Genomic DNA, 12,942 nt, shown 5'->3' on the forward strand with positions numbered 1-12,942 from the left:
TTTCAATGAGCCAGTCAGTAACAAATGATCATCTAACAGCACAAAGCAGCCGTTATATGAGAGAACAGATTGAGGCTAATACAACATGCATTCCCCTCCAAACAAGAACCCAACATTCCTCCTTCATTTTTTCCGCCATCTGCAAACACTGTCAGTAAAGCTGAGTAAATATATAAATAATTAAACAAACAAATACTTTCCCTGCTGTCCCCAGGCCTTTGAAACTGAGACTTAGTTGGATTTCAGGCAATCAAACAGCATCACGTTCACACACTCACACTGCACACACGCTTCCTCTCCACCTTTGACAGAATATCATTGACCTGAGTGCACTGTGATGATTTCAGACTCAAGGTTAGATAATCGACTACATACACACAGCTACACATATGCACACTCTGGTTCCTCCATTTACAGTATAAAAACCATAAGCACAGATCAGATGTAAACACAAAAAAACCAACTCACATATATTGCTATTGACAGATCAACTTACACTAAAAGAGAAATAAAACATGGGAGCTTGTCAGTGACTAGTTCTTTACTGTACAAGATAACCTAAAAAAAAAAGCCTTTTAAATGAAACAGTTTCTAAATGAGTTTTGTTTTGGTTGAATCTTGTTTATTCCCTCAAACAAGCAACTTTTTGCTTGTTTAGGGGCAAAAACTGCCCCCTTTTGTTGATAGAGGCAGCAGCCTATCTTATTTGGCCAAAGTCAGGGACATTCACATCTGTACTTAAGGATTCACGTGGTGTCCAGTGTTGGTGAGACTGGCTCGGAGTCTGGCTATTGACTCCATGGAGTATTGGGTCAGCCCTCCGCAAATGGACAACAGCTACTCCTTCCATCTACCCACACTAAGGGCAGGAATGCCCTTGTCTAGAGAGAACTTGCTCTTTCTACTGACTCGGATACCTTTATCATGATCCAAATCGCATTGTAAAACAATCAGTTTGGATCGTGCCCTTAGAGAAGAAATGTGGGATGCAGCCCTTCTCCAAATCCTCAAGCCTTGTAGCTCTCTCAGTTGCCATAACAATGCAGAGTATGTATGTGATTCACTAAAAGAAAAAAAAAAAAAAGGAAAAAAAAAAAAAACACCAAGATTCTGAATCAGTGAATGATATTCCTGTAGACAGAGAAATTACAAAGGCTGAATCCTACTCATGCAAACAAAATTGGCAAAATTGCCATTGACCCTTTCATAGCAGAGCAGAGCCAAATGTGTATTTTAAAAATGAAATCAGCAAAATTAGTTTTCGACCTCCTCACCACATTTTCCTGATCTGCACTGAAAAGTGTTCAGCTGTAACTCACTCATCACCACAGATGCACAAAATCCTTTCCTGAGAGAAAATAAATGTTAAACTTATACTATTAACTCCTCTCTCCTAAAAAAAATCTGACCAGCCTAATATTGCAGATGATGAAATGAAAGATCAACAGCCCCCTGGAGCCGATGGGAATCTTTCCGTTGATTCAACAGGTTTTGGATCAGGCCTGAAGGCACCAAGCTTAAGTGACTCCATCAGAGTGTGTTGGTAATTATCCAAGCTGTGATTAGGACCCAGTCCTCCTGGCTCCCTCCCTGCCGGTCCTCACCCACTAGATAATACCCTTCCTTTGAATGAAACTGCAGGCACAGAAAGCAATTTAAAGGGGGCAGCTCTGAGGTACATTCACCACTAGTAAATAATCCAGCAAGAAAAGCAATGCTGGCTTTTTTTTTTTGTTTTGGTTTAATTTGGTATTAATATTTATTATCCGAATAGTAGGATGTAACAACCTAACACTACTATCTCACCATTATCTCCTGCAAGATCTTTATGTGCAAAGATTTTTTTGATTATCTTGCCTGCTCCTTTTCTGTGCTCCTACTTTTCTAATTTATTGCCAGTATCTTGAATTAGACTTTTTTTTCTTAAAAGAAAAAAATTTTAAAAATATCATCCAAAATAGAGGGAAAAAAGCAAAGGAAAAAAAGGCCAGTCTCCCTTCAAATACACAAAACAGAACAAAACCCACAGAATAGCATAACTGCATAATATATCTTTATAAAAGAGAATGAAAAAAACACATTTCCATCTATGTATTATTGAAGACAGAATAGGATCAAATAAATCGCTTTTAAAAGCAATTAAATGCTCACAAAGGAAAAACACTTGCTCTGTAAACTGGGAGAAGGAATAATTAAATGCAAACCATCTCGAAACCACCATATGGTGACTGGAACGAGACACTTGAAGCTGAATGGTATAGCCAAAGGAGTGAACTAGCAAACCTAGATAAGGCAGCCGATTGCTGAAGAGGGAGTAGTTAGGAGAGCCTGAAGCAAGCAGGTTTCAGTGTCTAGATTTAGGCGGGTAACAACCTTAAGGCAGTCACGTTGTATATTATCGGTAGGTCCTATCTCAGCAAGCAATATCTTGAAGGATTGTCTGTTACTTAGGGCCTAATCCAAATCTGCTGCAGGCAAGGCATGGTTTTCCTAAAGACTTCAGCTGCATTTGGAAAAAGTCTCTAGCTGCTTCGCAAAATCCTTTCCCATCAATTATAAACTACACATATCATAGAATATGCTTACTTCTACCTTCTCTTCCCTCCATTTCTTAAATGCTGCTGAAAGTAGGAAAAATAAAATAAATAAAGCATTTTCATGTGTTGAAGTCTTTTAGAAAGATAATCACTGGGATCAATCCTGTCTTGACAAGGGCTGAACTGGTCAACCAAAATGACTGTTCAGTTTCTCCAGCCCTCTTGCTTCTCTGCAGCTGCCAGGCAAAGACCTGATCCTACGAAAAGAGGTATCCCATTTTTGTCTGGATCAGATAAAATAACGGGCAAGGAGCAGAACCCTACCTGTAAGAGGCAATAGAGCTGAGTTTTCTCTGGGTTAGCTTTCAAAGAGTTTCAAGCCAGTTCAATCAATATATCAATCAATCAATATTATTAATATTGCATGTGGGCAATTCTGTAAATTCTTCATAGTTCTCCTCCCTGACTGTTAACAGCAGGTACATTATAGAGTCTCTGGTTAGACTGGTCAACCAGGCTATCGATAGTCTTAATAAGCAATATCTATATTGTGACCTTTGCTCACAGAACTGAATCTCTCCTATAGGGCTGTCAGATTCCTTAAAGAAGTATTAAGCTCATTACTGTATTGCTACATATAATTTTAGGTGTGATTTTCTCTCACCCTCAAGCATCTAGTAACTTAATACTTTTTTTGCTTCCCAAAGCATTGGCCCTTTTACAGTTGATCAAATAGTGAATTAGAGCAATATAGAGAGAAAACATAATCAGGGGATTTCTACAGGCACACTGTGATATATCTTTCGATCTTCTGACAACTTTCATTCCACCGGATCCAAGGAAGGAAGCACTGTTTTATAGGGATATTATTAGGCTGATGCTGTTTTATACATCTACCTGCAAAAAGCTACCAAATCCAACAAAGACATTTGCATGCGTTTGCAGTGAGTGATGCATATTATGTGATGCAAATCTATCCTTAGGGACTGAAAAGGAGAGGAACTATGCGCAAATGTAAGCCTGCCATTTCTATACATGCGTGCATATACAGTCTCTGAGTATTAGATACATAGGCATTTGAATTAGAAACAGGAAAAATATGCAGTCAGATCTCATCAGACCAACTCTGTCTGCAAAGCTCCATTTTTATTCTTTTTGAAGAAGCTTCATGTCCGAAGTTGTCTACTCCAGCGCACTGACTCCAGTGTCAGTCGGGTTGTCTCCAAAATATTTCGGAGACTCAAACACAATGTGCAAATAAACCAGACATGGATTAGTTAAGTGTGACAGTATCATTAAATTACTATAATGAACAAACAGCTATATATCCTATTAAACTCTGCCTAAAGTAATTCCAGGAATAGCCTGCAAGTTACCTCTCACTTTCATGCAAGAATATGATTTCTGTACTGCCTTTTAGAAGGGAGCTGTTTAGAGACATATTTGCGCCTGTACGTATCTATGTACTGAATGCATGTTTTCATTAGTATGCATATATAGTAAATGAAAGCATGTACATGCATGTGTGATAGAAAAACATGACAGACACACTTGTATTTCTCTCCATATGTACCTTTCCGATAAAAGTTCATTCTCGACTGCACCTTTCATGCAAGCATTTCATTTCTCATTATGCTTTCCAAATTTAAATAAGGAAATTACAAATCTCAGTAATGGAGCGGGGAAAGGAGAGCCTGTAATACAAACACTGTCTCTACTGCATCTTGGTCTATCAAACTGTAAACAAGTTTCTGGTAGCAAAAATAGTCTGACAGACCTAGCAGAGAAGACCCCTCTCACTGGCGACTGCATGTCCCTGGAGGCGTTAACCTTGCCAGCAAAGCTATCTATGAAATAGTTAATGTTAAACAATGATTGTCCACGTTCAACAAAGGAGGGAGAAATAAACAGATAAGGGTGAAGTAAATCGAAATCTGCATGCCTCATTGGCTGAGCTGTTGGATACTTCTAATGCTTCTGAAGGGTTTGTTACTAAGAACCTGCTAAGTACCTTTAAACCTTTGATCTGTAGCCTGTTTTAACAAAGGTGACAATTAATTAGAGTGCATTGCAATAAAATTACTGTCCAAAGCTGGTTCACAGAAGTCACTGTCAATTAAAGTCTTGTTGGAGTCCAGTTCATTATCAATTTTTCCCCCTTGCCTTGATCAATATTTTTGGCTGCTTCTGCTTGACAAATTTAACACAATGTCTATATCTATATGTCTTGCCATTCGTTTACATGGAATAGATGGCCGTATATGATTTATTTTTAGCGACTATGTATGGTCAGGCACTTTATTTGAGAGGTTTAGAGCTCTCATCCATCTTTATTTTAAGGCGCGACAATAATAAACCTTCTCTTCCTTCGAGGGGATGTCAGTTGGATATAATGAATGCACATTAAAAGCTGCGTTCACCTGTGTGTGCATTCAGGCTGTGGCTCGCAGTGACAAAAGCAAACAAATGCAATCTCTGCGGTGACATCCTGACTCCAGCCCACACCAAGCGATGCAGCACGGAGCATGCAGAAAGTGATTCGATAGATCCTGCAATCCCCAGAATGCCATGATGGCGTTACGCCGAGAGAGGTCTGTATAATATATACCCCAGCTCAGCCAGTGAAGCGAGGGTGGAAGAAAAGTTATACCTTTCCTTCACCATGGTTATTATTTTTCCCTCTATCCGCTGCGGATTTTAATACATAAGGGTCATTCCGCCATGACAAGTCCCAGCAACAGTCGTACAGGCATCAGCGAAGCAGTTAAGTGAGTGAGAAATGTGGCAGGGGCCTCACTTTAGTCATGTTCCTCCACTTTCAGTTTTAGTTTCTCTTACTGAAGGAAGACTAAATTTCAGGGGACAAGCCAGCACGCATAGAAGCTAATAGCACCAACTGAAAGCACTTCGCTACATAAATCCACAATCCCAAATTTTAAAGGAAATGTGAGACACTGAGTAAGTAAGCACAGACCTGCATCGGGATTTTCAAAAATGAACCCGCTGGAGTGGTGGCTGCACCTTGACGGTCCCGAAAGCAGGCAGCAGACCTTCACTTCCTAAGGAAGGAGGAGGCTGGGATTAACGAAACTCCAGACTATTTGTTAAGGCCAGGATTCAACTCAGCTCACTTAACACCTCACCTGTTAGTGCAAACTCTTACAGAGCACTGAACTGACAATGTTCAGTGGACAGGTCGTACTGAACTCTACAGCCTCCTGCTGTTACGAAATATTGTTGTTAAGGCTATAGCCAACACCTGCATGTGTCTTTGGATATCCGATGTTCTTCTGCTCTATTTTAGATGCAGGTAACTGCCCTAGGAGCCTAGACCATCTTCCCCACTTTTGCTCCTCTGGAACCATTACCTCCTGTCACATAAACCCGCCTCAGTTCACACTTGATTGACGGGAGGGATGGTAACAGCTCCTTTAGTGTCGTTATGGTCTGTCGCGTCAGCATGGCTGGCATGCATGTGCACAGGGTATGCATGATAAAAAACACCCTGATGTCTTGCTGAAAAATGTGGCTATGTTTCGATCAATGAGGACAAACGCTATGCATTTCCAGACCTTAAGGCTATAGGAGGCCTTCCTTGGTCCTCAAGCCACTTTTGCTTCTTGCTTTTTTGTACACCATGCACAGAAAGTCCTATATCCTCTTTCCTTATGGGTGCAATCCGTTCTTCCGTTGAAAACAAGACACTTTCCGCAATCTCACTCACTCTCTACCCAGGCAAAATTTCCAGTTACTCTCTAACAACTTAAAAAAACTATTCCATCAGTTTCCTGGCTTTTATTATACTATGTGCATAGTATAATATGTGAATCCCCTACTAAAGAAGGTCCTGTCTGTTATACTAGTTACTACCAGATGTGGGATACAGAATCAGGTTTTCATCCAAGTTGTAAAGTAGCCTTGATCCACCCCCACCACCACTACCACCTATTTTAGTGCTGTTATTCCTGTTCTCTTCTGGCTGAATATAAAAGAAATAAAAAATAAAACCAAAAAAAATCCAAACTCTCCTGTGTTTAATTTTTTATTCTTCAGAAATTAATAAATTCCTGCTCTACCCTCTAATTAAAACCGTCTTTTGACCAGGTAAATGCTATGAGACCTGGTTGTCCTCACTATTTTTATTTTCTGAAGAAAAGAGGGGTTTTTTTTTTTAAAAAAAAAAAAAAGAAAAAAAGAAAATATATCCTTTTTACCTCCCATAAAATGGCCAAAGGCACCAGTATATGTAGATATTGATGGGCAGGAACAATCTTAATCTATAAATGTATAAAAAAAGAAAAATTTAAGCTAACAAAAGTAAAAGAAGAAACAAAAGATCCGGTAACACAAACTTTAATTTCTTTCTTTCTTTCCTCCACATTATGTAACCTTAAAACAAACACATTCTCATAGGGATGACTAGCTGATATGGTAGTAGGATTAGTTGGAGAACAGCTTTCAGCTGAGTGCAAAACTTAACAGCCAAGCAAGAGATCCCTGAAAACTGGAGTTTGTACTGGAAATGCTGACATAACCACAAGAACAGCATCATAACTGGCTGCAGCTGCTTTTAAATACCAGAATTCATGTTCAGACCCCTGAAAAAAAAGAGGTAACATATAGCTTCCTAATTTATGAAGCAATCATCTGGGTTGTTTGACTTTATCAAATATACATAGATGCTCATCTGTATAGGAGGTTATAAATGTACAGCGGGTTGGTTTTTCTCTCTCTCTCCCATCAAGATATCCAACTGCATTTTGATTGTTTTAAGGGGTTGTTCTTCAGACCTAAGGCATAAAGCCTCCTCTGTTTTATTCTAGTTTATTTGTGCATTTACTTCCCTAAAACTTGTTTGGTTTACTACCATACTAAATGCTGTATGTGTTGCTTTCAGCCAGGCAAGCCTTATGTTTCAATTATGGAGGAGTTTATTCAGCACCTGTATTACGTCGTGCTTCTTTTCAACTAAATTTCCATTTCCCAAAGGCTATTTGCATGAATATGTATACATCCCTCTTTTTCTGTATGTGTATGCACACACAAATCTATACATTTATACGTATATACAAATATATCTTCTTAATTGAACATTCATTGTCACTGCACCTCAAAATTTCTGAGGTATCTAAAATCTTCATAATCATGCTTAGCCTTAACAAGGATTTAATCTATCTATCATCTACCTTTGTAATCAAACACAATATAATATAATGAACAGAAGCTTTGCTTACCTACCCCCCAGGTGTCTTAAATTCCAGAATTATGTATACTTTTGAGAAGAATAAGCAATAGAAGAACTAAACTATTCTTCTTGTATTGCATTTTTCTAGCTGCATTGACTGCTTGTCGCATGAGGCTTGGGTCAGATAGGTACACCGTCCTAACCACAGGGCTGCTGTGGTGGATTTTGCAGAGGTTTTATGGGGTTTATACTTTTTTTCCTTCTACATAAGGGTGGAAAGAATGTCGTGGCTTTCAGGTCTATGAAAAACTCCTGTTTTTCCACTGCTCACTATCTCCACTCTTTAAGTGTACTCACCTGCGTGTGTTTCAGTAAATCTTGGTTAAGTGGGGAATACAGATTTCTTCCAAATTCCTAAATGGAATATTATGGAGACCTGTGTGTTTTAAATTAAAACACATTCCAGGGCTTGGGTACAAGTGTACTTCAATAGAAAAGGCTGTTTAAACCTTTGGGGACAGTCCTATATTTAGATTACATTAATTCATAAATATTATACTAAATACCACTTAAATTGGCCTTAAATGACTACAAAGATAATGCATTATAATATGGCTGTCCTGAGAGCACTAACCTTTATGTCTCCCAGTAACTCAGCCTTTAAGCATATTCCACTGCTAGATATAAGAAGGAGGGAAGTTATGAATGAATGGCTTGCTAAATTGTTCAAATGTGATTAGTTAACTCCATGTGCACACATATATGTGCATACATGTAAGCGTGTGAATGGCTCGGCTCAGCTCCAGTAGATCCCTACCCACAGATCTCAGCTCTTCCGAACACTAAAACAAAGTGCCACAGCAGGAGCCCATCCCTGCCCCACATGAAGAGAAGTGAGGGCTGGGGAAATATGTAGCAGCTGAGCTCATGCTAGGAAAGCTTATTTTCTCTAGGATCTGGCAATCCTCTCCTGCTTTCCCTGGCAGGCTGCTTTCTCCGCATCCCTTTCTTTATGTGCCTGTAGAAGGATCAAGCTCCCCTGCCTCTTCCTTGCTGTCTGGCCTGGAATCAGGCTGGGCTGCTGGTGACAGAACCTGGGACTTGGCGCTCCCTTTTCCGTAGTTTCTTGGGTGGGGAGAATGATCATTTACTTTGTCTTCAGGTTCTTAATTCTGAGTGAATCCTCCTTTCCCTACCCCCAACACCAGCACACCTTCTCCCCACTACACACCATCTAGTTCTCCATACACTTAAATAAACTATTAAGCAATATTAACCCTTCAAGGTACATCACTGCCTCATACCCTGGATTAGGAATGAAATTAACTGAGAGTGATGGATCAATTGATGTATAAACATTATGCATTGCTTATGGAATTGTCATCCTACCCTCTTTGAGTCAAGCTGGGTTGTATTTATGCAGTTCTTCAGCTTGCTTCCAAAGAAAAGCAAAAAAAATAAGATCTGAGAAAATACTATGCTTCATATGACTGAATTTAGAGAAGGGAAATGGAAAAATGTGTTAAAAATGGAAAGAAAAGAAATAAAATAAAGCCAAACACAAACCTCATCCTTCATAGCCCCATCGTGCTTTTTGATTTAATAGTAATTAATCACTACTGGCAAGAAAGTAATTTTTTCCAGGTAGCCAGAGGCACATTTTTATCAGGATTAACTAATAAATCAGTGTCATCACTAGAAAGGAGTTCAAACTCTTCTCGGATGTATTAAATAAAACCAATCTCTGATACGCTGGCAACTCAATGCCTGTTGAAGCTTCACTCAAGCCTTTGCCAGTGATATAACAATCATCATCATTTTTCCCTCCAAAGTCCAGAACTTCTAGGAGGTTAAAAATGACTGTTTCTTTCAAGATGAACTTATGCAATTTGGTTTGATGAGGTGGCAATATTTTCCACCTGGCTTTTTTCCTAGGCTACAGCTTTAAAGCAGAGTGAAATGAATGGAAATGAAGTTAGGATCTTGCTTAATTCAGGAATATGTGTTAAACACATCCAAGCAAGATAAATGATCCCCCTCTTTCTCTGTCCCTCCCCCTATTCCTGAGTTTGTGTCTATGAATTCAGGCATATAGTACAAGTGAACTGCAAGAAGCAGAATCACATCAATGAAATAGAAATTAAAGTTAGTGCATAGCTTGATTAATTGCAGGTTTAAAACAGAACCAAAGAATAAAATATCATCAACAAAGCAAAATATCCCCCTCTCCACACACACACCAAGAAATCTCTTATCTTGATGTTAGCTCAGAGGTTTCTGTTACATTGTATTGAGGAGATTCTCTTTGATGTAGCTTTTACTGTTGTTATTTTTATTTTAAGGAGACCTGAGATAATTTTTACAAACACATGCGTACACACAGAGGCTCAGTGGCTACTCTCACTACGCTTCATGTATTAGGCAGAACCTCCCAGGACCTCTCCTTTCTCATGCTATTTACTATTATTTTTATTGCCATTATTAATAATTATTATAGGATGAATATCTTGTTTAAGCGGTATCCATCTGACCTGGATGTTGTTTCTAGGAAGCTAGTCTAAAAGGAAAACGAGGTTCTGAAGGGTTACACTGTTCATTACAAATAAGACACAGGTGTTTGGAAGGACTAGCAAAGAAGGATGGAAGAAATAGCCTATAACTTGGACTGCATCCCCAATCTCCGATTCCTAGATATTTTCTCCAGCCTATGAGATACTGGTAGTTTGCACAGTCTGGTATTTTCATTTGCTTTTCCTGAGGGTGGAAGAGAGGAGGGGAGTGAGTGGGAAGGGGGAAGAGATTCTTCCTAAACATGCCATTAAGTTTAAGATTTTCAACTCACCAAGGCAGCTGGAAAGCTGGGAAGCCAATAATGCTGTTCCCAGTGACTATCCCTGCCTGGAGTCCACCAGGCTAGATCAGAGGCTTGTACGGAACCTTTCTGTTAACAGAGCAACTTCCATTCCCCTGTAGCCCCCGAAAAAAATGTATATTCTCCTGAACTAGATCTGCAGTCACACCCCACTCACTTTGGGGTCTGATTTCTCTTTTTATTATTATTTTTAAATGCTACTTTTTAATAAAATAGATGCACAACCCCCCACACACATTTACAGAACCTGAGTTAATGATGTGGCTTGCTTTGCTCCCAGGTCCTTCCTGCTCCTAAGCAGAGCTACCATGCAAATTACCTTCAACTTCCTCCCCATGAGTCCTACTTTCCTACCCGGAGATCCGAGCATCTCCCCCCACTCCATACACCCACCCCCACCCCCTAAAAGGTTGCATCCTCTGTCTGAAATGCTCTGCCAGAGAGTCTAAGCAGGGAGAGGAGCAAGCAGAGGCAGACTGAGCAGTGCATCACACGGGGAGCACGTCTCCACTTCCTTGAAAGGAAACCCAAAAAGTTCCCAAGATGGACTTTGGGCACATTAAAGTAGTGCATTGAATATGCCTGCCTGGAGACTTCTCTCCCGGTGGAATTGAACTGCAACCCATTCCTCCTGGCTCTCCCCCTCCAACACACACACACTTTGCGATTTCATCTCCCCCGCCTCCAACTTGAGATGGGCATTTTTTTATTGTTGTTTATATATCCCTGTTCCCACGCTGAAGAAAAAAAAAAAAATGAATGAACCCCCTGAGCAACTCACTCTCCTCCAGCCTTTTGGAGCAGACTAAAACTATAGAACCCTCCCGATGACATGAAAAATAAAAATTATAAAAGGAGGAGGAGGAAAAAAAAAGCATCGGTGCCTAACACACAACAGTTGTAAAATAGGGGCTCCCCAGCTCCGCGCACATCCACACACACACGCCTCGCTGAAAAATGTGCGGCTCCCAAAGATAAATAAAGAAATCGGCTTAATCTTTTTCAGCACCACAGACTGTGGACAGCTGCCTGCCAGACGAGCCTCCCGCTCTGGCGCCTGAACTCTCGGGGTTTTGTCAAGTGGCGAAGGGGGGAAAAAAAAGGCGGAGGGGGAAAAGAAATAAAAATAGTAATAAAGAAATAAAACAGAGCTAACCCCCTTCTTTGCCTCTCTCTCTTTTCTTTCCAGGAGGGTCTATTATTTCTTTCCCTCTGCTCCAGCCAGCCGCCTCCGCTCCCGGGCAGCCGAAAATGAAATAAAATGAAATGAAATCGAAAGGAAAGTCAGGAAGAGAGGCAGAGAGGGAGCGAGAGGATCCTTTCCTCTCCCGATCTCTCCCGGGAAAGTTCAGGAGGTAACTCACCTTTGTGCAGGCCAGTGAACCTGTCCTTCAGCACCGTCAGTTCATAGATCTTCCCGAACTCCTCGAAGAGCGGTTTGAGGTCTTTCTCGTCCAGGTTACGGGGGATCTGCCCAATAAAGAGCTTAATGGCATCGTGGTCCTTCATTGGGATAGTGGATGGGTTTCCGGGACTATGGTTTAATCCGTTCATATGCCCGTTGGTGCTGGAGTTGCTGTGATTGCTACTCAGGCTGGTATTGTCTGTTTGTCCGTTTGCTAACGTGGCCATCTTTATATACATAGAGAAAATCTTCTTTCCTTTTTTCCCCCCTCTTCTTTCCTCTCTCCCTCCCTCCCTCTCTCTCTCTCCCTCTTTCACACACACACACACACACACACACTCCTCCCTCCCCGTCTCTCTCTCGCTCTGGGTCTGATCTGATTTTTTTTTTACATTGAAGATCTGTGTCCTTTCCGTTTAAACAGGCTGGATCGGTTCAAATTCCCAGCCAGACTAGGGGGTGAGGTGTGAGTGCGGGACTTGTGTGTGTGTGCGCGGAAGGGAAGCTGGGGGTGGGAGATTTGCTTTTGCCTCTACTCTGCCTAAACTCCCTCCTCCCAGCCCAGCACCCCCCCGTCTGCCTGCCTGCCAGAAGCTTAATGGTATCTTCCAACACAGTCCCTGGCTATAAATAGCACTAGGCGCATGACTCTTTGAGAGACAGTTAATTCCTATTGTGCCAAGTGAGCAAAGGGCAACGGTTGCGTTTTTAGGATCAATGATGATGATTTTTTTTCCCTCTGATCAATCGCTGTCGTTATAATTTCAGTGAACATTGGGAAAGCTGCATTTTATTTGAGAGGGGAAAAAAAAGCAAGGCGTTCTGACTTTTTCCTATTATGATGGTGCCTCTTGTTTATTATTTACTCTTAATATGGTTTCGCAATTGATAATAAAAGCAGTTCAGATACGGACGAATCCTCGGGCTCAGGTTGCTTTTGCTG

General features: G+C 40.7%; 1 protein-coding gene across 1 annotated transcript in view; it reads right to left on the minus strand.

Annotated features, from left to right (window-relative positions):
• LOC148591858 (CUGBP Elav-like family member 4) overlaps positions 1-12,453 on the minus strand; it is a gene marked incomplete at its 3' end in the record, with an annotated part of 126,956 nt that extends 114,503 nt beyond the window's left edge. The window contains exon 1 of the mRNA XM_088536669.1: positions 11,959-12,453. Within this exon, the coding sequence (XP_088392795.1) occupies positions 11,959-12,238 (280 nt within the window). The remainder of the gene's footprint in view (positions 1-11,958) is intronic.
• Between the last annotated feature and the right edge of the window lie 489 nt (positions 12,454-12,942).

This window comes from Tinamus guttatus, unplaced genomic scaffold (genome assembly GCF_059628265.1).
Source record: "Tinamus guttatus ecotype Peru unplaced genomic scaffold, ASM5962826v1 Tinamus_guttatus_pri_ptg000693l, whole genome shotgun sequence".
In the NCBI taxonomy this organism is placed as follows: domain Eukaryota; kingdom Metazoa; phylum Chordata; class Aves; order Tinamiformes; family Tinamidae; genus Tinamus; species Tinamus guttatus.